This window comes from Benincasa hispida, chromosome 3, assembly GCF_027475165.1.
Source record: "Benincasa hispida cultivar pf3 chromosome 3, pf3_genome.v1.1, whole genome shotgun sequence".
Taxonomy (NCBI): Eukaryota; Viridiplantae; Streptophyta; class Magnoliopsida; order Cucurbitales; family Cucurbitaceae; genus Benincasa; species Benincasa hispida.
Genome location: NC_143480.1, coordinates 55,585,770 through 55,610,016, shown reverse-complemented (window position 1 = coordinate 55,610,016; position 24,247 = coordinate 55,585,770). Strand labels below are relative to the sequence as shown.

General features: G+C 33.0%; 2 protein-coding genes across 3 annotated transcripts; one reads left to right on the top strand and one right to left on the bottom strand.

Annotated features, from left to right (window-relative positions):
- The first annotated feature begins 4,311 nt into the window (after positions 1 to 4,311).
- Positions 4,312 to 15,221, top strand: FIP2 (potassium channel tetramerization domain-containing protein / pentapeptide repeat-containing protein). 2 transcript variants are annotated; one of them, XM_039026747.2, is made up of 11 exons: positions 4,312 to 4,487; positions 4,821 to 4,930; positions 5,169 to 5,303; positions 5,612 to 5,761; positions 7,536 to 7,619; positions 8,014 to 8,060; positions 8,148 to 8,221; positions 8,986 to 9,044; positions 14,590 to 14,649; positions 14,723 to 14,803; positions 14,977 to 15,221. In XM_039026747.2, the coding sequence occupies exons 1-11, from the start codon at positions 4,442 to 4,444 to the stop codon at positions 15,025 to 15,027; spliced, it is 897 nt and encodes a 298-aa protein (XP_038882675.2). In that variant the 5' UTR covers positions 4,312 to 4,441; the 3' UTR covers positions 15,028 to 15,221. The 2 variants fall into 2 exon arrangements, with proteins under 2 accessions (XP_038882675.2, XP_038882674.2); XM_039026746.2 differs by having other exon boundaries at positions 14,974 to 15,221.
- Positions 15,222 to 18,185: 2,964 nt separating this feature from the next.
- LOC120074005 (MIF4G domain-containing protein / MA3 domain-containing protein) lies at positions 18,186 to 23,172 on the bottom strand. Its single transcript, XM_039026966.2, has 12 exons — positions 22,899 to 23,172; positions 22,123 to 22,774; positions 21,959 to 22,026; positions 21,596 to 21,678; positions 21,187 to 21,286; positions 20,952 to 21,037; positions 20,698 to 20,780; positions 20,045 to 20,172; positions 19,857 to 19,958; positions 19,002 to 19,295; positions 18,794 to 18,916; positions 18,186 to 18,696 (listed from the first exon to the last, which is right to left on the bottom strand). The coding sequence occupies exons 2-12, from the start codon at positions 22,757 to 22,759 to the stop codon at positions 18,313 to 18,315; spliced, it is 2,088 nt and encodes a 695-aa protein (XP_038882894.2). The 5' UTR covers positions 22,760 to 22,774; positions 22,899 to 23,172; the 3' UTR covers positions 18,186 to 18,312.
- Positions 23,173 to 24,247: the final 1,075 nt, after the last annotated feature.

Below are 24,247 nucleotides of genomic sequence, written 5' to 3'. Positions count from 1 at the left end.
TTAGTTCCTTTATGGTAATTTAACGTTAACAAAAACAATTTTATTACACATAAAAACAAAAACAAATTTAAGTATACAAATGTTTTTGGAAAAGAGTTGTCTTCTTGTTTTTCTTTTAAGGTCTTTTTTTATCAAAAGTATTTAAATGATGATGATTTTTTTAAAGAAAAATTACCTTTTTAGTCCCGATTGGTCAAACTTCGGCCACCGCTTCCAACAACCACACGATGGCCACCTCTTGCCATTTTTGGCCACCACTTTTGGCGAACCCTTCCGGCCAAATTCCGAGTACATCTTTGAGCACCATCACTGCTAGCAAATTTAATTCATTTAAAGGATATTTTTTAGCCCCTAAATCCTATTGTTACATACCAATAGCATACGATTGTCAAGGATCGCAAAATGGAACCTCTAACGAAATTTCGAGATCAACTTCACCAATACTTCCTCAATTCCGTAAATATTCCATTCCAAAAAGAGAAAGTTCGAAACAATTGGGATTTTTTTGCTGGCAAGTTGGTTCCTCTGTCGTCGCCGGGTCTTCGGTCAGTAATCTCGTACTCTCGACCGACTTTTTTCGTAATTTAACATTAATAAAAACACTTTTATTATACAGCAAACAAAACAATTTTGTGTATATTGTTTTTTTTTTTTTGTTTGATATATAGTTGTTGAACATCTGTGTATTTTTATTTTCAGGATTTTTTTAATAAAAAAATATTTAAATGAGAATGAATTTTTTAAGGCAAAATTACCTTTTTAGTCCCAAGTTTTGAAGAATATGTGCATTTAATCCACGACTTTTAAAAATGTATATTTTTAGTCCTTAAGTTAATAAAAATAGGATTATTTAGTCTATGAGTTTTCAAATGAACGTTTTTAATTCCCAAATTCATAAAAGTAAGTTTAAAATGTCCTTGAAGTATTTTTTATTTGTTTTTTTTTTTATAAATAAATTACATGATATTTAAAGTTAGAAAAAAAAATAGTTTTAGAGGGGATGTGAATTTTAAAAATTATTCTTCTAATTTAAAATGTAATATACTATTCAAAATAATAGGATAAAGTTATTTGAGATGCTTTTTAAACCTATTTTAAAAAAAAATACGACTAAAAATGTATATTTTGAAAATTCAATAATCAAATAGACCTATTCTTATAAGTTTAAAGACTAAAAAGATATATTTTTAAAATTTAAGGACCAAATATATATATTATTCAAAATTCGATGATAAAGATAATTTTTAAAATTTTAAATTTATTTATTTTCTTTCTAAATCATTCCAAAAAGCAGTGAAACAATAGGTCATTTCTATATAAAAATAAAAATGGTCATATTAACATACACTAATAAAATTTGACAATAAATATTTTTTAGAAATAAAATAGGTGTTTGTTATTTAAAAGTTAAATTCAAAAAGAAAAAAAAAAGTGTCCCAAAAAAATGACATATGATAAAAGACATAAATGTACCACATAGTAGGAAGCAAAGAAATAGACAAAAAAAAAAAAAAAAAAAGCATATGATCATTTTGAAAACAGTGCCACAAAGTGATGGAAGATTGCTAAAACTCGGGTTGATAGTTGGTTCGATTTTTTTTATTCTAGAGCTAATCATAATTATTTTAGAGCTAGTTGGTGATTAAAGATGTGTTTGGAATATATTTCATCATTTTTGAAGAAATTAAAGTATTTGGCAACCACTCAAAATAATAGATTTTCAAATATATTTTAATAAATTTTTTATTCGGAGTATTTAAATAAAAACAATTTGTTTGAAAAAAATATTTTTTCTCAAGTCAATCCAAATTGACCCTAAATGGTAGGGGTGTAGGAATTTTTTTTGGATCGAGTTGACTAGTTGAATGACCAATCCAACCCTTAAAATTCGAATTTAGTTAGATTGAATTGTTGTGTTATTGATTTGTTTTCTTTTTTTATTATTGATTTAAAATATTAAATGTGTGTACAACACATACTAATAATTAAAATTTCATAAAACTCAAATGTTAGATATTAAAATCTAAGATGTCTATTACAAACTTCATGCATACACCATAAAAATATGTATGAGTTTTAATAAAAAAAAAATAGAAATCAAACTAATATTCAGTAAAATGCAGAAATTAATGTTTCGATTACGATTTAGTTTGGTTTTATGTTGGTTTGTTTTTCTTCTCAGTTCTATTCAATATTTTCCCCTTCATTTTTATTTTATTTTTTTCAATTTTATTTCGACTTTTGTATTAAATTGGATATTTTGTTTTAAAATTAAAATTTGGTTTTTTTAAAATACGATGTGGACACTTTGTTTTTTAGCAATAAAATTGTTCATCATTCTTCCAATATAATAAAATATTAAAATTTATAAATAATACACTGTTCATCTAAACTTAAAGTTTAGATACATTATATTATCAATTCAATTCCATTCTGATTGGTTTTTCAGTAAAAATATAAACTAAACTAATATTTTTTTTTTCTCTGGCATTTTTTTACCTTTAAAATGGAACCAAATCATGGATAAATTTATACCAATTTGATTTTTTTGTTTTAATTGATTAATTTATTTTGCATTCCTAGTATTAACTACATAAATAGTCAAGAGAGAGGAACCATGCTAAAAGGATTGAATCGAGATCTTATTTATAGACAAAAGAACAAAAAAATAAAAAATAAAACAGCTAACAAAATGAGAAAGAGGAAAGATTATCAAATTGGTGGTTGATCCTAACAATTTATTATATTTATGCATGTTAGTAAACACCACCAATAAAAATTAAAAATTTTATTCTCGATCAACTAGAACAAACAATGCCTTAATGTGATACTTTTAAAGGACTTTGGAACTCTCCATTTATTTTCCAACTGTAGAAAGTCCACGATGAATAAACTTTTCAATGACTTTTATTAAACACTTATTCAAGGAGCTTTTGGGGACAATAGTTTGTTATTATACTTTTAGATAGGATTGACAAGAATCTTCACAAGATCAGGTCTTGATTTGATGGAGAACGGGTCAAATTGGGGACCCAAAAGAGGTCCTCGAACTGGGAACGGGGCTAGAATGGGAGGGTATCCTCGCCCCGATCCTGACCTCGACCCGCTCTAAATAATTTATTTTAATACATATTGGTTTTTGTATTTTTTTTATAAATATAATTTCATGTCAACTCCTTAAAACAAGGAATGGGCGGTGATAAAGGGATTAAAAATCCCCACGGAGACGGGATGGGAAGTGAATCCCCGATCCTACCCCGCCCCGTTGCCAATCATACTTTTAGGTTATCGTAGTTGGATTATAATAGTTTGTGTTCGGGGTGCAGGTTATTTTAATATGGGTTATAATAGTATGTGTTTTAGGTATAAATTATTTTAGTTTAAGTAATAAATAGTAAACATGGTAGCAAAAAACAATAAAAAAAATGAATGTAAAATAGCAAACACGGTAACAAATAGTAAATATTGTAGCAAATGAAAGTTTCCAAATAGTATTGATGACAGTTAATTATGGACTACAATATAATAGTTACTATAACAATATGTGATTATTATAGTCATAGGATAGTCATTGTTCCAAACATCCCATAAGAGTGAATATTTATGTTGACATTTTTGTTTTTTAAAACTACTTTTTACATCTCGTGATTCGAATGGCGAAGTGTTTTAAAGAGCAATATTTGGGTGCATCATGGGTTACTCGTATCATCGTGTAGTCCACTCCAATCAACATTAAAATCGATAATTAAAAAAATACCACCTGACAAACTGTAGTTGGATAATCGAATGAGCTCCACTTTAAGACAGGTGGACGTAGAAGCACACATAAGTATTGATAAAATGTTAGCACTATAGGAGTATAACACTCCCTTTATTCACAATATAAACTTGTTTTTTCACAAGTATTAATGGACTACATATTAATATAAGTGGGTATGACTATATTTTTAAAAGCATATCAATACGATATACGAAATTGAAAATCTCGATATTGACAAAAACATCGAAGTCTTAATTTTACGAAAAATGTCGATATACATTTTTGTAAAAACTATAAAAACAAAAAAAAATTTAAAAATAAATTTAAATTAATAAATAAACCTTTTATGATTTTTAGATAAGTCAACACATCTATTTGTTGCTATCATTTTATGTTTGGTGAATTTTTCTATAATATAATAGAGGGTCGGATACAATAAATTGAGGGAGTAACGATTTTTTTTTTTAATTAAATTATTCTATTACGTGGCAGGCGATGATTGGTGGAATAGCGTGTTTCATAAGACAAAAATGTTCTACTCTTTTACAAAGGAAAAAAATAAGATACCTCAGAACAAAAAAAACCCGTTCTCGCTCTTTCTCTTCTTTATTGTTTCCCATTTCCAGCTTCGTTTCAATTTTCACCAGCAGAGTTGCGACCTTCCTCTCTCTCAGTTCATCAATGAAGGGGGTCTCTGATTCTTCTTCTCTGGTTCGTCTCAACATTGGTAAGTCTTCTATCGCCCTCTCGATCTCTTGCATTCGATTGCCTACATTACGTTATTGTTGGCTCCAAGCGAATGAATTAAACCATTGATTTCAACAACTACCGATTGGTTTGCGTAAAAATTTTCGAGGTTTAGGTGCTGATAATGATAATCTTCCTTAGATGTTAAATTTTCAAATGATAGCTGATCTTTGGCACGTTCCTGCTTGGAAAATCAGAAAACAGCATTGTACTATCTTTAATTCTGTTGTATTTATTTATTTAACGTTAATCGAGGAGGATCTTAGGTTATTTCGGATTTTAATTTTTTGTGAATTTTCGTGTTTATTTGCAGGTGGGAAGAAATTCAGAACAACATTAGATACATTGACTCAGCGGGAACCTGATTCGATGCTAGCTGCAATGTTTAGTGGCCGTCATACCTTATGCCAGGATCCCGAGGAGGTGCGTGTTTTCAGAGTTTTGAATCATTTATTTATTTATTTTTCAGGAGTAGAAGTAATTGGTTTCGTTTCAATGAGAAATCAATTGATTTTAGTCTCAGGTTTTATAGGGATATGTTGGGGTTCGACTATTGGAATCTTCTTCTTCATCGACATAATTCACTCCCTCTGTATATGATTTTCTTACCTGGAAATATACTCCATCTCCATTCTGAACATTAATATTTTATTTGATGCAGGGATCTGTCTTTTTGGATAGGGATGGAAAACATTTTCGACACATTCTCAATTGGTTAAGGGATGGTATAGTCCCAACTCTTCCTGACTCTGACATGTTAGAGCTTCTGCGAGAGGCAGAGTACTATCAGTTGCTTGTGAGTCATTGTTCTTTCCTGTAGTTCAACAGTTAATTGATGTCTTAATCATATGATTTATATCGTACTTCCAATGAGTTTTTTTTTGGTTAATATTTATTTTCTAGAGAAGATGGTTAATATTTACTTTCAACGTCAGTTTTTTGGTTGAAGCAGCTAGTTTCTATATTAATTGTTTTTGTTTGTTTTTTTCTTCTATATTAATGAACTAAAGGACATAGTTGTACAGACTATAGAACAGATTCTATTCAAGTAAGGTAATTTTTCTTCTATATTAATGGTTAGAGGGAATTACAATTTTGATTCAGGGACTTATCGATGGAATCAGTGATGTATTAAGTAAACAGAAGGAAGACGAGGAACCAGAGCTGAAGCGTGTTGATATTATCAAGTGCATACAGTCTGAGAAAGTTAGACTGCGAGGGGTTAACCTTTGTGGCCTTGATCTTTCCAAGCTGGTAATTATCTAGTTTCTTGACTTATGAGAAGATAAATTTTTAGATAAAAGAAACAATCTCATTATTATATACGAATCAACAAAAAAAAAGGCCTATAGAAGGCCAAATGTTACAAAGAAGGTAAGAGGTAGTCTTGACAACGATAAGGTTCTTCATCAAGGAAGACTCTTAAAGGTGTTGAATGAGTTTCATGAGAAAGGCATCATCAATGCCACTAGACTGAAGCCTAATCTGTCTTGTTCTTAAAATGTTGCCCATGGAATTAAGTACTTCAAACCTATAACTTCAGTCACCAACCTATAATATTATTGCTAAGCTTTTGACAGAGAATGCATAAAATGTTCTCAAGCACCATTGTGGAAAATTTGGATGCTTTTGTGGCTTGGGCTACTTCTCATAATTGCTACAAAAGTTGCTGAATGCTATAGGACTCCGGAAGGTTTCACTTTCAAAAGACTTTGAAATGGCCTAAGTTTAGATTATTATTATTATTATTATTTTTATATGATCCTTTGAGAGAAAGGTTTTGATTTTAAGTGGATATCTTGTGTGGGTAACTGTTCTCTCTGTCAACTTTCTATCTTAATTAGCGGTAGACTGATAGGGAAAGAGTGAATTCTATGCCACTGGGGGTTTTAATTTGAGGGAAGAATAAATTCATCTAACCCATCTACAGTTTACAAACAATACAATATTCTTTTGTTCTAGCAGGGAGGACTGTTTCATCTCTTTGAACTAGACCCTTTTTGTTTTTGGGGAGGAGGTAAGATTTTAAGTTTTGTTATTAGTGACACTTTCAGGAATCCTTGCAATGTCATCCCCTAATGTTTGCCTCTTGGACATGAGATTCTACTTGCATCCAGGAAGGTCACTGGTTGCATCAAATCCATTCACTTTCTCTTCCTTTTATGCAATATTCTACTTGCAAAAGAGTTCCCCTATTTTTTTTTTCTTTTACCACATGTAGGGACCCTCTCATAATTTCCAATTTTAGAAGGGTTTAATCTGATATGAAAGTGGACACACTGCATTGAGGTTATTTTCTCAAACTTGAACTCTAAGGAAAGTAGTAGGGCCCTTTATTCTTTTGGCATTTGCTCATGTAAGTCCTTTATTTACCCACTTAACCTCTCATATGCCTTTGTTTTCCCTCCTTGCTCCTCTAAGAACCCGCATCTCAAACTTGAAGACAGAACTCAATTTTCCTCTCTTTTGGCTTGCTTGCTGCTCTTGGGCAGATCAATGTCATACAATGATCTTTCTCATTTGTGCTCGACTGTTGGTGTGCTTATGTAAGTAGGAAAGTGAGAGAAATAGGAAATTTTTTTGAGGTTTGGACTTTGGACCTTTGGCTAGGTTCAAGGTTTCCCTGCTGAATTTCTATAGTTAAGGATTTTAGTGTTATTTGTCAATCGGAGATATGTCATGTATTGTTTTGTAGCTAGCAAGTTTTTGTATTCTTTGTTCTCTAGCTTGTCCTGGGATGTCATTTTTTTAGTGCCCGTTTCTCTACTTTCATTGTTATCAATTGAAACAGGTTCCTCATATATTATGTATAAAAAAAAGGCAAAGCAGGTAACTTACTAATTTACCATAAACAATAAGTTATATGCTCATTCTAGATATCTATTTTTGTAATTATTTATTTCTTGGCTATTTATTTTTTATGTACATTTGTTGCTATATCTGCGAATGTATATGCTTGAAGTATCTATTGGTTGCTACCGATGCAAGATTATATATGTCATGCCTAAAGCTATTAAGAAATGTACAGGACCTTTCATATGTAGACTTCAGCTATGCAAGTCTTAAAAATGTGTTCTTCTCACGTGCAAACCTTCATTGTGCTAAATTTCGGGTATGTACTATTGCAGTTCCATCTACCATGGATACTTCTGTCACTATAAACTTATAACTATTAGTTTTCCTTGAAGAGTGAAAAGTAACTTCTATCAACAACAGTTAGCTGTTTTTCTTTATAAACTTCAATACTCAATAGTAAGGAATAGCTAGTAGTCGGTGAAAAGAAGCTTGTCAATATATATCTTAAGGATGATCCAAAATTTATCATGTTTTTCATAGATTTGTAATAATATCAATGATAATGCATTCTGCATAATGTTTATATCAATAATTGCTTTTTGATTGATTGATCTTCTGAAAGATATTTTAAATTTATAAAAGCTGAGTTCTCACAATATCTACGAAGAAATGCATCTAACTTATATGCCATTTGGTGTTATGTTACGCAGGATGCAGATGCTGAGGGCTCAATATTTCATAATGCAACTTTGCGAGAGTATAAAATCAATATTTGATTCCCCTCATTACATTTTTCTGATTTTCTGAGGATTGCCTTCTTAATCATTGTATTTTTCCTAGAAAGATGTGAATTTACTGGAGCAAACCTTCGTGGGGCCTTATTAGCAGCTGCTAATCTTCAGAGTGCCAATTTACAAGGTATTTCTCCTTTAACACTTGTTTTTCTTTAACAAGTATTTCTCCATCAGATCTTTGCTTGGTTTTACTGGACGACTGAATTCTGCCATCATGTTTGATTAGACTATATCCAAAGTAAAGGCCTTAGGTTAATGAGATATTACTTTCTTGCTTTGGTTTCTTTTTGTAATTTTCTTTTCTTTGATGCTTCTATGAGTTTGATCTTCTTTTCTTTAACCATCTTTCTCTCCGGTTTAGGTTGGATTTCTCATTATCTAGACTTTCTTATCTTCATCGATATACTGTCTTCTGTTTCTCATTAAAGTTGTTTGTATGTGTAAGAGAGAGAATTAATGCAGCTTCTATGTAAATTTGAGATGTTCAGTTTATAGGGAAAGGAAAAATTCTACTTTCTTTATAAACTTAAAATGTTTGATGGGGTTTAGTTCATTTTATTCATTTTTTTTGGTAATTTGTATCTTTCTTTCATTACTTTATTTGTCTTTGTCAAAACTTATTTCTAATCAGCTACCAGTAGGTGGTTCACTTTTGTTAAGTTTTAAGCCTCAAAGGAAACCATCAAATTCATTATAATATGGTTTCTCTTCAAAAACTCCAAAACATAAATGATTATCAGCCTTTGTGAAATTATATTCTTTAGTGGGGGCCAGAAAAAAGTAATTATTAATTTTTTTTGGGTTAAAGAGCTATAACTATGGAGCATATTCTTTGTTTCTTTTACCATTTTTACTCTACCCTTAGAAGTCTTTCATGTCATATTGCAGATGCCTGTTTGGTAGATTGCAGCTTCTGTGGAGCAGATTTACGCTCTGCACACCTTCAGGTTTGGTTCATGGCTTTGTTTAGGTTTTTTATACTGTAGATATTATCTTTATAATGATTTGGATTAGGATTATTTCATCAAGAAAATATAAGGCTTCCAAAGTCTGAAAGCTAACTCTTCATTTGATAGTAAATATTAAATTTAAAAGGAAGAGTAATTACAAAAGGAGGGGGATGAGATATCCCCACCCACACCAAAGGTTTACAAAAAAGATAACGAAGAGAAATGAAATGTTTGTTTTGTTAAAAAAAAAAAAGAAAAGAAAGAGGAAAAGTAATTACAAGAAGTCTTAGCTGGGAAACCTTGAACATCGAGAACCATGGAGAAACAACTATATTATCTAGAAATCTACGTCTCTGTTTGTTTCTTCAAGAAGTCTATGATTTCTTTAGGCTATATTATTATTATTATTTTTATTTTTAATGAGTAGTTTTGATTGCATTAAATAAAAATACTTTCTTTTCCTCCCAAAGTTTAAAGAACGGTCTCATTCTTGGAATTTCATACTGTTGATAAATGGTAAACATAGGGAAGGAATTATGATTATTATTATAACTTCTAAATTTAACCATAATTTCATTGAGGACGAAAATGAAAAAAATACAGAGGCAGCCAAAAAAGCCAAGCCCACAACGGAATCCTACTAAAGATTGAGACTCCCATCAATCGAAATAAGACCTAAAAGATAATTACATAAAGAATTCGACACTGGTGCCCAAAAAGAATTATTGAACCTAACAAGGGAGCAATTGTCACTAATGTTCCTCTCCACTCCTCTAAAGGTCCTATTGTTCCTCTCCTCCCAAATGGCCACAATAAAGCACACACGCCGACTTTCCGCTAGAATCTCCCTTTCTCTTTCTCATGAAACAACGAATGGAAAAGGAACTTCTCGATCATCTCACTATAATCCCTATATGGGCAATCTGAAAGGCAAGCACCTCAAATAAATAACTTCAAAGAGATCAATCGAAATAACAACTCCAAAGAACATGATCCAAGTCCCCCCCTCTTTTTTCTTTGTATGTTCTAATATACCAATGTATTCTGTCATTTATTTTCAATGAAAGTTCAATTTTTCATTAGAAAAAGAAAAGAAAATTTCTGTAAGTGTCCGTGACCCCACCCAAAGCCTACTCAGGAATCTTTACAAGGAGTCTGGAAAAAAAAAAAAAAAAACCCTTTATCCCCTTTCTCTCTGTGGTTGTGAATATCCTTAGCAGCAGATTTGATGTTGGTGGTTGTGGAAAGGGATTTGTTTGAGGGCTTTCATGTAGGTTGGGAAAGGATCCATTGGTCCCACCTCCAACTTTTGGATGACACAATTTTCTTTTGCTTAGGAAGGGTGGAATATTTTGTTAATCTTCAACTCCATTATTTTTTTTGAAATGGATACAAAACTTTTCATTGATATAATGAAAAGAGCAATAGCTCAATTACAATGTGACAAAATACAAAGAGACAAAATATCAAACCAAAGCAAACAAGAACTGGAAACTGGGGATCAGTAGGTGCACCCGGACATCACAACTATGTAGTCACCCCCAAAGCACCCGCATCATTTCCAATACGAGATAAAAGAATTCAGAGGATATGAACAAACTAAATCACTTGACTTGATTACATAGAGAATAAAAACGTAGTCTAATTAAGACAAATATCCTGGATAGAGTAATCTTCAAAATGCTTGGATTGTGAGTGGAGGTAGTTAGACTTGTAGGTCTAAAGTCTTTAACCTGTGACGAATCAGCCTTCTTAGGAATTAGGCAAATAAAATTTTTCTTGATGCATTCAGCTTTCTATTAGAGTGAAGTTCCTCAAACAATTTCTGAAAGACAGCTCTGAAATTCTGCCAAAATTCAATGAAAATCTCTACTGTAAAACCATCCGGCCCGGGAGCTTTGTTTTTGCCAAGAGATTTAATTGCTAGAAGGATCTCCTCGCTTCGAAAAGGAGCAATTAAAGATGAATTTTGATTGAGCAGCCAACACACGATTCCAAGTAATATCAGAAGGAATGGCTTGAGAAGCTGGAATTTTCAAAGACAAAGATGCAAAATAACATATTATCTGATTCAATCTCTCAGTAGGATTGAATTGTTGTCCCATTGCTTGAAACTAATTCTGTAATCATATTCTTCCTCTTTTTTGCTGAAAGAAATCTATGGAAAAAGTTGGTATTTTCATCACCTAACTTTAACCAATTCAATTTGCTTTTTTGAATTAAGTTCCTCTCCACCAGAAGGTATAAATTCATAAGATCTCCTTTGATGGCCAATCTAATATCCATTTCAATAATTGAAAGGTCTTCTCTCTTGGCTTTTGAATAAAAAAAGGTCAACTCAGATAATAAACCTTTCTCTTTTCTTTTTCTTTCTAGCTCATATTCCGCAAATCAAGATTTAACTTTATCTTTTACCTTGCGCAGCTTAAGGCCTATTGTAAAACCTGCCCAACCTTCTGATTGATCATGATCCAAGACTTTTTGGATGACCTTTGAGCACTCAATAATCCTCATCCAACTATCGCAAAAATGAAAAGGGGAAGGACCCCAAGAAACTGCTCTCGCCTCTAAGATCAAGGGAAAATGATCCCAAAAAAGCCTTGCTTTTCTACTAACTCTTGAGTTATCAAATAAATCGTCCCATTCTTTATTGATGAGGAATCTATCTAGTAGAGAATGTGATTTCAGGATACCATCCCTAGACCATGTGAAATTTCCATTGGATAATGGTACTTCAAACAACTTAGCATCTTGAATGAACTAGTTAAAATTTTTCATTCCTCTTGTAACTCTTCCAATAGGAAATCTTTCGTGACTCCATCTTGTTATGATGAAGTCTCTTCCAATGCACCAAGCTTCCTCACAATAATCAGAAATTGAAACAAATTCTGGCCAAAGATGTCTTCTTTCCCCTTTAAGAATTCCGAAGGCACAACTTTGCTTTCATCCCACATGGTAAGAATATCTCCAGATTTACCAAAAGCCTCCACATATGTCCAACCGATGTCATTATAGCTCCAAATGGATTTAATAAATTGAACATCAACAAAAGATTGCTTTGTTTCTTGAATCAACACTAAATCAGGATGCTGATTTTGTAAGAAATGCTTCAACATGGTCCGTTTAGATTTGTCATTAAGACCCCGCGTGTTCCAAAGAAACGATCTTCATGCTTTTGACACCTCCTTAGGAGGTGTTGTTTCCTGCAAATGGAAACCACGACCCGCCACTAAAGAGGAAAATTTGGGAGGGATTTGAGATGGAGAAAGGTATGGAGAACTTACAAGAGATTGTTGTTGCTGAAAAAATAGTGCTCTATATGCTTCCCCCACTTGATCAGTAAAATAATCTTCAATTTTTTCAGGCTCTTCATGATTGGATTCTTCACTACTCATACTAATATCTGATTCATCGTCGGACTCTTGAGAAGTGGGCTTCTTATATTCTTGAGAAAATGTGCCTTGGAGGAAACTTTCGACCCCGGTACCCTGAAATTATGATGAATTATTACGGGAGAGGAATGACATTTTAGTGTTGATTCAACACATTTGGGATCATGTGGGATGAGTACTCGAACACATTTCTCTTCTAGATCATCTGGATTATGAGAATGATGCACCAAGAAATCAACAGACAAATTTAATTTTTCAACCTTCCTCACGTTATCTGGTGCAATGGCCTTTGGAATACCTTCTGATACATTAATATCCTCCTTCAAAGTGTCTACCGAGAAGCCTTCATCCAACATTGCTTCTTTAATGCGACAGGTATCCAGGGAATTTGAAAAGTCTTCTGCCCTAAAACAAGTTTTGGCAAATCGCTGATTATTTTGAGAGATCAAAGGATCTAATCTTTCAAAAGTAATAACCACTTTTCCAAGCAATAAGTCTTCAATTTCCAAAGAAGCTGGAATAAAACCACAAATATTCTCCTTGATCTTAATATAGGCCGAAGAACCCTCTAAAAATTTTAGTGTTTTTGATGAGATCTCAACTAAACCACCTAAATGATGCCCAACAGCTTCAAAAACAGAATTCTTCGAAAACGGTAATGGAAGATTCTTAATTGAAATCCAACCTCCATAACATGAAGTAGCTTTTGGGATGGAATGAACTTTTTTTGACCAATGTTCAAGCTTTCGATGCATCCTTCCATATTCGTACCATTTACCTATCGAGAACTCCTCATCAATCTCCATATGAATCTTGATTAATGCCTTATCATCACAGAAGGGATTAATTGAAATGTTTCCCTGGAAAAAATCTTCTATAGTTGTTTTTACTTCAGGCCATGAGTAGTACTCCATTAATCTTGATTTAAGGTAGATTTAAATTCAACATTTCTTTTTCTTTTCTAATCCAAACTGGAAAGGTGGGAATTTAATCTTTCTTGCAATCTTCAACTCTTCCATTTGCTAGTGTTTCCTCTCCGGAAATGGCAACTTTTGCATATGAACTTCTAAAATAATGATCAACCGAATTAGGAGTATCAACTTCATGCACAGGACTCTGATGGGCAAGATGGCAACTAACCTTCAAACTTGAACTAATCATTTCAGCAAAAGAAAGCCATCCTTGATTATGCACACCTGTAGGAATATGAATATTGCACCTACCTCCTGAGGAAAGCCAAAACGCGATTTCTGAAAACCAAACAGCCTTGGATCTAAACTTTGCTAATCTTGCAACTCCCTGATCCAGCATAGCCTTTTTGGAGAAGAATACCTGAGGTTTTTCATTAGAAAGCTTATGCAGCTCCATTTCTAACCATAACATCGTTTGCATGCTGAAGGAACTTTCTGATTTTTTGAGAAGTTTTCCACTAAAAAACCAAAATCCTCTCGCCAAATGCAAAAAAAGTGGTCATTAATATTGCAACTTTTAACTTCCATCTTGAGTTAATCCAAAACAAGAAGAGGATATATGTTGAAAGTGGCCGGAAAAAGGGAAGAAAATGCTGAAAGGGCTTTGGAATTACTGGTCGGAGGAGAAAACAGAGGAGAGAGGAGAGAGCATACTTGCCTTCTCAAGAAAAGCATTACATAAATCTTCTAAACCCTTATTCTTCAACTCCATGAAGATCATTTCTAGGCTTAAGGTTAATAGGGATAAAAGTTCCATGCATGGGATTGAGCGTGAGTTTTAGTCGAGAGATGGGCTTTCATAGTGGGTTGTGGGATTGGCTCCCTCCCTTCAATTACATAGGTCTTCCTTTGGGTAATAGCCTAATCTTGTTTACTTTTGGAACCCGGTGACCAAAAGGGTCAAAAGCACCTTACCTCAGGAATAAAAGCTTTCTTTACCTTTCTAATGAGGCCTTTCTTTACCTATCGTGTGAGTCTATAATTGTAGGATAAAAAATGCTCTTAGAGATCTTTCTTTATAAATCCTTGCTAGCCAATTTCTGCCTTCATTCAGGAGTTAGGGATATTCGAATGACAAATATTAAATATTCATTGGATATGGTAATTAAAGCAGATTGAATTGTAAACTAGATTCACGTCATAGGGGTTAATGCTTGTACCATTATTACAAAATTTCAGGGCGCTGATCTAACTAATGCGAACTTGGAGGGAGCTAATCTCGAAGGAGCTAATTTGAAGGTAAATTTTATTTCTAGCACTTCATTTCTTCGGCTTTGAAAAAAGAAAATTTCCTGACCTCGACTATTTGTAGGGTGCAAAACTTCCTAATGCCAATTTGAAGAGTGCAAACCTTCAACGAGCTTATTTGCGATATGTGAATCTCAAAAACACTGTAAGTAGAGTTGGTTGAATTTTAAAATCATATAGACCTTCTTCATGCTCATTCTCTTTTAGTTCCTTCAGAAACTATACATGCTTTATTATTCCATCCATTAGTACTCTGAACTAAAAAAATCCTCTCCGTATTTCAAACTTTGATGTGGTATCTACTTAATTTTATAGCAGTTGGAAGGTGCAAGACTTGATGGGGCGAATTTACTGGGAGCAATCAGATGAACAAGTATTAAAGGTGTGCATAATTCAAGGAATATCTATATGATTTTTAAGTATTTAGTATGTATATATATAGTGTCACTCTCTTTCCCCGCCCTATTAAATTATGCAAGCCAAATCTAAGCAGATTCTTATTATAAATCATTAAAATCATTTGGTTGATCAGTAAACACATTATTTACTTGATTTACAGATCATTTCGCTGTTTTCTCCCTCCAAATCATTGCACATACACTCACATATTTGTACACTGTTGTATTGTATTTAGGTCATTTGTTGTTGTTTGTTGTTCCAAGTTTAGTTGTTACACTTCGTTGCTTCTTCATGACTAGTCTACCCATTTCATGCTAGTTCCACATTTATGGTTAGTATTTTGCGATGCTTATCGAAGGATTGAGTTATTGAAGTATTTTTGTTCCTCATGAAATTGGATAGCTCTATTTTGAGTTTCTTCTGTTTCTTTTAGTGCTTATCAGGAAATTGAGGGGGTTAGGATGAAAAAATTATTGAATGATCGAGACAATGTGGGCTGTCCTTTTTTGACCGTTCGATACACGGTTGAACTACAATTTAAGTTTGACGAACGGTGTAAAATGGCTAGTCACATTGTTCCAAATCTTCTAATGGTTTTTTACATCCTATTAAGTTAGGTGTATGTCTTTTTGAATTCTAGGTGGGTTGTTGGCCCCATGTGTATTGATGATTTCAAGGAAAATTTTCTTACATTTTTTGGGTTGATCATAATTGAGAGAGAATAAAATAAATTTGGCCTAGATTAGCATTGATCATTTTGCCAATTTGCTTTTAACAAATTTAGTTTAGTCTAAATATATAGTTTAGATCTTTAAATTTTATGTTCTTTTGTAATTTAATTTGTAAGGTTCTGAAATTACATTTCAGTCCTTCAAATTTTAACAAAGTCCTCATGGTTAAAAATTAAGTTTTGGCTTCTCGTTAAACTTTTATGTTTGTACTTGTACCTATCTAATAGGTTCTTGGATTTTAAAAGTACCTAATAGGTCCTTACAACTTTCAATTTCGAGTCTAATAAGTCTTTTAAGTTTTAAAAATGTAAAGCATGTTATTGAACGTTCAATCTTGTGTTTGATAGTTCTTGTATTGATAAGTTGTTGTCTTGTTCAATACTTAACAAATCTATTAGACATAAAATTGACTTTTGTGTCTAATATGACATTAAACATCAATTTTGTGTTTAATCGTGCCTTGGTCAATTTGTTGTTAGTGTTAAGCTTTATCCATGCGTGTTTACTAAGTAGAGGGAATCGGGAATGAGAATAGGCCATGGTTCCTTTTGAAGTTGTTTACTTGGAGTGTTTGTAATCGAAATTAAATTGTTGTTTACTTACATCCGGAATTAGAATGGAAATAAATAATTACTAGGATTCCTTCTTATATCTCTAATCAATTAAAATACATTAACTAAATAATATGCTACACGAATTAAAAGGCCCTTTTTTAATTTGATTAGCTTGTTAAAATTTTTATTTTTACATATCGATTCAATTCAAATTTTCATACTTGAAATTATTATGTTTCCTAATTTTAAATTTCAATTTGGTCATAGACTTTTGTTTTTTCAAAATATGTCATCTCGATATAAATACTTTTGAAAGAAAAATAAATCATTGAGCTTTTCCATTACATAGATTCGGAAGTTACAAATTTAATTTCATAACTTTATTTTATTTATTTATTTATATTTAGGGTAGATTGAGCAAGACAAACTATAAGAATAATAATTAGAAGAAAAAAAAAAAAAACTAAAAGAATGAGCTAGAACAAGAACAAGAGCGAGACCTAATTTTGATTGAAATAACCTATTCATAGAGTTTGAGTAGAGGAGTACAAAAATTTGATAGAATGAGTTAGATCTGGAATGAGAACAAGAGCAAAAAGTCTCATTCATATCTCACAGCAAAGGAATTTCATAAAATCAAAAGAGATATTTGATTTGGTTTTCTCTGTTGTATTTCTCCGTGATCATATCTTTGACGAAACACTTGGTGAAGGTGATCAGTTATGTTAATTCAATTTCCATATGTTAACTTGTCACCAACCTAAAATCTACCTAAATTGGTGCCTTCAATGGAATAAAGAATGAGAATGAAATTGATCATGATTTTAGACGAAATCAACAATTAGGATCGGATTCCTAAATTTTAGGTGATCTCACATTTTATTCTCATTTCTAATTTAATAAACACTATCAATGAGAATAAATTGGATCTCATATATATATATTTTTTAAATTCTCATTCCTATTATTAAACACGACAAAAAAATGCATTTTTATTTGAAAATGTAAACTCATGGATATGTTCTACTAATATTAATAGCATTTTTAATTCTTAAGTTTTGAAATTGATGTTTGTTTGTTCCCATTTTTTTAATTATAGTTTTCGTCCTAGAAAAATTATTAGATTTTTAACCAAATTCTTAAAACATAACTCTTTTTTACTTCTCTTCAATTTATCTCTCTAACTTTTCTTTATAAAAGAAGTAACTCTTATTTCTCTCAATTTGTTCTCCGTAACATTTCTCTATACTTCTTTTTCAAAATCAAATATAAAAAAATGATATAAATATATATATATAGTTTAAAACATAAAATTAAAGCCAAAAAATAGAAAATAAAAGAAGAATGACTATCCAACAAATCAATTCTCTCTGTTTTTCTTTGGTAAATTGCAAAAGATCACGATGAAGTATGACGGTGATAGTAATTACATCTTTGAACTTTCAATTTTATTATTATCATAGTATTAAATTTTCATCGATATTTTCACATTTCTATAGATTTGATATCCACATAAGGTGAGAATCGATATTTATATTATATCGTAAAAAATTCATGAAACATAAAGAATAAAACAAATTGCTATTGCTGTAAATATAGCATATGTTAACTGGATTAAAATTCATAAAAGATTTATTTATTAATTTAATTTTCCATCAACATCGATATTTTATCGATGTTTTCATAAAATTAAAATCCTGGTATTTCCATCGACATTTTAAACCTTGCTTGTCGATGGTAAAGTTTGATTTTTAAGCGCCTTTGTTGTTATTTCCTTTCATTTTTATTATTTTTTAAAATACTACATAATAAGAAAGAGAATGAAAGGTCAAGAAGATGCAAATTTAAGATTCAAAACCTTCCACAAATCATTTGGATTATAAAATAGCCAAAACATGATGATGTGTGTACAAACGTTCCTCTTCTCTATAAGATCAAAAAGAGAACTTCGAAAACTCTCAGTCCACAATTCACATAAGGATTCCCTCAACATTGTTAAGTGCTTTCTTGACAAGCTTAAACTTCTCCGCATTAACTTTACTAGTTTTGATCATGTACTCTTTAATGAAGAACAACATACCACTTCGAAGAGGTTCGAGCTCAGGGTTGACAGCAACTCGAGTAAACACGTTCCATATCAGCTTGTCAGAACGTTCAAAAATCGCATCAAACAACATACGGAAATGCATGATCCTCTTTGGAGTAAGTAACCTGACATCACTCAAATCTACGGACTTCAAAACTGCAAGTGAGAGAGTAAAAGAGGCGATCATCTCAGCAACGAACTTGGCAAGATTCATCGACCTGATAAGCTGCATTGTATCCAGTTCTTTGAATTGATCCCACAGGCAATACTATGATGATGAAGTGTGACATAGTCAGAAGGTGCAAAGTTTCATCAACCAAACTGAGTATAGACCAAAGGAAAGAAGATTAAAGAAAATAACTTACCTGTAATGTAAACTTGTGGTTCTTTTCATGCTCACACAATTTGGAAGCTAGAACAGTGTAGTATTTGTTAAACACTTTCTCTTGTAAACAGCAGTCCACAAGAACCCTCATGATTTCCCTGTCCTGTAGACAATATGGGATGATGTGTTAGCAGAATAAAAAAGCATGATTTGGAGGGGATAAGGAAAAGTTCCAAAATTTCACCAACCTGCTTTCCAGATAAATCCAATCTTAGTAGCTTCTCAAATGCATCAACATAGTCCTCTCCACTCATTATAATACAGAATATTGCCTTCCTGGCGTCTGTATTCATTCTTTGTGCAGCTGCAAGCTGAAGCATTTTTTGAGCTTCAAGTACCTCTTTATCGATAGTGTTGGCAAACTCTTTAACGTTATCTGATGTTGTTGTCACATCCCCGGATAACCACCACTGCCCCTTCTTGTCAGGATCAAGCAGCTTATTCCATTTAATCCCTCTAATTATCATATCGTCTACTCCTAACTGAAAAGAAATCATTAAAGGAAAAGGATAAGAAAAAGAAAGGTCATATTGCAAATCACACTATTTCTTTAACGATAACATCACTCAACAAAACAAGGCTAGGTAGTTCAAGCATCAAATCTCGCTTTTCGTTTAAATATATATACATATACTACCTAACTTCCTACGGCAAATACGTGTAATTGCTAGGTTTAAGGTTTCTTAGGACTTGTCAACAACTCACAACGAGTTAGCCTAGTAGCATTAGAACATGCAAAAAAATAAGGGACATTTTTTGGAGGATATAGGAAAAATCATCCCGACTACTTGAGAGTAATATTAAAATATAACAAGTTTCTTGAATGCGTTAAAAGACTCTGAACTTGAGAGTTTCTCATTGTCCGTTGCATTAAACCAACAAAAAACTATCCAACTTGACCTTACATGTGGTCATGTCTGCCTCTGAAGTAAAATGTTGACTCTGTAAAGAGCAATCATTTAGCAAGTTAAGCTCTATGCGCTACAAAATACCGTAACCTACAAACATGCAATGCAAGCCAATGAAATGGGATAAGCTTAGACCTTCTGTAGCCATTTCTTTATCCGTGTATGGTGGGCCGGATCATCCTTGGATCTTTTCTTGTTATTCTTGATGTCACATATGGTCTCAAGCATGAACTCCATCTGCATGCATCCACATTATAATATTAGAAAATAAAAAATTATTTTAGAAAAAAAACCTCGAGTAAATATTATTCAAAAAGACTCACTCTCTTTCCATTGATATTTTGTGGACCATCTCCAGAAGCTGCCTTTAGCTCATTAACCTTACTTTGAACACTGATGATAAAATTCTTCATTGCAGTGGGATCATCAGCCCTTATTTTCATTCCACAACCTATCAAATTAGAGATGATTTAAATTATATATCAATTTCCCATGACCAACAATTTATAGTGTTCCAGCAACAGATTAAGAACAACATTTTTGTTAGAAAATGAAAGAATTTGAGAAGCTAAGGATATTCAATCCATAAATTAACATCCATCGATATCATCAAATTTAAGGTTTGAAAGTGAACAGCCACCAAAATCAATAACCTTTGCCATCGATGAAATTTATGAACTACAAAATATTCATCACAAGTGGTTAAACCTTTTTTTTTTTTTGGAAAAAGAAACATCACAAGTGGTTAAATTTGAGAGCAACTTTTAACACAATGCACAGCCCCTGAGTCTATCGATGTTCAGGAAATCTCTAGGAACGATCAGAAAAAGGGATAATAAATTAAAAATATATTTAGCATCCTGACATTTTAACAAGTATGACAAAATCCCAATTTGAAGAGAAACACTAGTGGTTCTGGTAGATTAACAAGGAGACGACGCTATATCTAAATATTTCAAACTTGAAATCAGCTTACATTGTAAGACTGTCAGGATGGTGGATACATCAATTTCTGTCAACCGCTTGCTCAGTATAATTAGAAAATCATAGATTAGATCACTGAAACATATAAAAAGATACAATGCTTATTAGAAAGATGTGCAGGTATCTAATATAGAAATATAATGAAGTAATTCTACAAAATGTACTACAATTATCTTATATCTAAAAAACAAACAGAAAGAAAAGTAACTTTCATGAAATAATATATGTGTGTGTATATGTACCTACCTTGCGCAAACTCCAAATACACATAAATAGGAAAGCAATAGGGTAAGGTTCCGCAAAGAAAGATTATCTTCTTTGAGGTATTCAGCCTGAAAAAAAAAAGTATGTATCATTTTCTTAATAATTCTCAAGTGTTTTTTTTTTTTTTAGAAAGATAATAATTCTCAAGTTTTAGTAGAGGTCTTTACAGTCATGCAAAACCAAACAATTAAAGGATGTATTTAGCAGGCAAGCTCACCTCAAATGTTTTAGCAAGAGAAGCCAGAAGCCTTGCACTAAAGTCAGTACCGATCAAACAACCCATGCCTGCAACAAAAGAGGCAAAGACAGCAGCATACCTTGAACAAGTAACAAACAATGAAAAGGGTCAACATTCTATCATTATACTAAGTTTCAAATTTGACCAATTCAGCTAAAAAACTCCTAAATATGTGTCAACTAATGTTCTTAACTATAGTAAATTTTCATCTAGCGTCCATTATAGGGGAGAGTTATAGAGAAGTGATGAATGAGACATTAAATATCAAACTTACTGGAAATTTTATCAAAGTAAAATCTAACTACATACCATAAAAAAGAAAAGCATTCAACATATATAAACAATAATAGATAGAAGTGCCGAATAAAGATATAAAACAACACTTAACTGTTCATTGCCTCGAGGACCACGGGAACAAGATGCCAGAACCTCATCACTAATAATTTGAGAAGCAATGCTGCGAGAAATAGACTGCAAATTGATGCAACAAAAAATATATTCACTAATGAGGTTAAACCGAATTGAGATTGGATACCGTTGATCACAAGTTACAAAGGAACTTCTATTTAGAAATGAAAAGTCAGCAATCCGAATCAAGATTTATCCGCTAGCAGCCAACCGCTCTACCACTGAGCTACTGAGGAACAACGGTAATCGAAGAACGTCTTGAAATTCAGGCGATTGCAGAGTAAGGCTGTAACAGACATGTAAGAAACATAGAAAACAAGATAGCTAGAAGAAAACGTCATACATGAAAAACCGTAGACATTTCCCCTGTAACTGATTCCACATTTGATTCAGAGAGCCTATTTAGAAGACCTGAAGAAAAAAATAATACAATGCAAATTACATTCAAATTAACAAGCAAATCAAGAGAAAAAAAAAACTAGACCCATAATCATACAACCTCCACACCTCGAACGCGCCTTCGGAGTTGAGTATGATCTTCAGGTTCATTTCCTTTCTGCAATCTCAAGTAAGGAGCAACATATTTTTGGGCCTTGACAGGAACTTTATCCACTGCAGCCTCTGCACAATGTGCTTCCACAGGCATGGATTCATCACCAGCAGTTTCATCTGTCACTACATCTTGAAGTTTTTCAGACATCTTCTTCTTCTTACGTTTCTTATTTTTCTTTGAAATTTTTTCCTCCTCAACAACAGCCTCACTCGCTTCAAAATCAACAACAGTTAACTCACTCTCCCTATCTACGGTTTGATCTGATGATTTCCTTTTCTTCCCTTTTTTACCTAATGGCTTATTCTTAGTTGCCTCAACAGCAAACTCCTCGGAAAATTGCAATTCTTCTTTCCCAGGAAAATCAACTATCGAAGGGATTCCTTCAAATAACACGTTGATACCATCATCTTCTCCCCTTAACTTCCCAGCCTTGACCTTCAGTTTCTTTGCTAGTTTCCGTTCCAATTCCAAGTCCTCCTCAGCAGATAGCCCAGGGTTTCGCATGCCCGTCTCCATATCCAGAAACTCTTCGAACTTCGTTTTCCCCTTGTGCTTGGTCCGAGATCGGAGCTTCGCATCCTCCTTCCCCATCTCCTCCTTCTTTCTCTTTACATTACGGTGAAGACCCAGTTCAGTTTTCGATTTGGGGTATTTGAAAAAAACAAATAAAACCGATTCTGAGCTGAAGAACTTTAGTTTGAAAGACAAAGATAGGGGTTGAGTAGAGTACCTGAGAGTGGAAGAAGATACGGAGGAGTGCGGCGTCAAAAGGAAGCTATAGGGCGAAGAAATAAGCGGAGATAGCGGCGGCGGTGCGGCACTGAGCTCAAGGCAGGGGAGTCGCGACGGTGCTGAAGAGGGTGGAAGGAGTTGGGAATGGGGGTTTTGCGAAGTAGGATGTAGAGAAAAATTCGGCGCAATTCACAAAAATGACCTCTTTTAACCTATAGTTTTGCAAATAATATAAAATTACTACTAATGCTCTTCAACATTTCAAAAGTCACGAATCCTCTTCCTAAATCCACCCATTTTTAATGTTAATTTTTTCCTTAGAATATCATTTTTTATGTTTTTCGAACAATTTGGCGCTTAAAAGTTATTTTTTCTATAAAAATCAGACCATTTTTTCTGGAAATTGGTCTCTACTCAGTGGGGTTTCATACGAGGCTGACCGGGTATGTGACCGGGTGGGGTTAATGGGGCCCGATCGGGGTGGAAACTGGGAAAATTATATACTATTTTTTGGCCCGATCTTCAACCCGTTCGGGTATGCGATCGGGCCAAAAAACAGTATATTCAAAGTACACTAATTCCCGGCCAGGCGGATGCAAAATATGTTCAAAGTACACCAATTCTCGGTCGGACCCATGCAAGTAGGCGCTAATTCTCGATCAGGCTCATACAAAATTTGTTCAAAGTACACTAATTCTTTGTCGGGCCTATGCAAGTAGGCATCAATTCTCGGGCTGGCTCATGCAAAATATGTTCAAAGTACACTAATTCCCGGTCAGGGCCATGCAAGTATGCACCAATTCCCGACCGAGCACATGCAAAATATGTTCAAAGTACACTAATTCCTGATTGGACCCATGCAAGTAGGTGCCAATCCCGACCTGGGTCATGCAAAATATGTTCAATCAATTTCTTTCATACCTGACGAAGACCCAGTGAAGCCCAGTCGGGTGATTTCAATCAATTTGCTTCATCTTCGTTGAAGTCCGACTGGGTATCTTAAACTATTTTATGTCCGGTGAAGCCCGACCGAATAATTTTAACTCATTTCCTTTGTACACGGTGAATACCCGATGAAGCCCGACCGAGTATCTTAAAAAAACCTATATATATATATATACACACACACACACATATATATACATATATATTAATGTTTCTTTTTATAACTATCTAAAAGAAAAAAGAAACAATTAACCAAACAAGCATAAATACAAGCAAGTGAATTATAACATGGAAAATCAATTTTGGTGGACAATTTTTTATATTGGAATATGAAGAATTTTTTGTCAATTAATTTTGGATGAATTATTTTTTTGTGAATAGCTGTTTGTGGTGGAGAATTTT

Excerpts from the sequence above, each read along its gene's own strand:
- FIP2 (XM_039026746.2), top strand. The coding sequence starts at position 4,442 with ATGAAGGGGGTCTCTGATTCTTCTTCTCTGGTTCGTCTCAACATTG. Across the intron at positions 4,931-5,168 it reads TATGCCAGGATCCCGAGGAG|GGATCTGTCTTTTTGGATAG; the intron begins GTGCGTGTTTTC and ends TATTTGATGCAG. Across the intron at positions 5,762-7,535 it reads GCCTTGATCTTTCCAAGCTG|GACCTTTCATATGTAGACTT; the intron begins GTAATTATCTAG and ends AGAAATGTACAG.
- LOC120074005 (XM_039026966.2), bottom strand. The coding sequence starts at position 22,759 with ATGGGGAAGGAGGATGCGAAGCTCCGATCTCGGACCAAGCACAAGGGG. Across the intron at positions 22,027-22,122 it reads ACTCCGAAGGCGCGTTCGAG|GTCTTCTAAATAGGCTCTCT; the intron begins GTGTGGAGGTTG and ends TTTTTTCTTCAG. Across the intron at positions 19,959-20,044 it reads AAAATATCAATGGAAAGAGA|ATGGAGTTCATGCTTGAGAC; the intron begins GTGAGTCTTTTT and ends GGATGCATGCAG.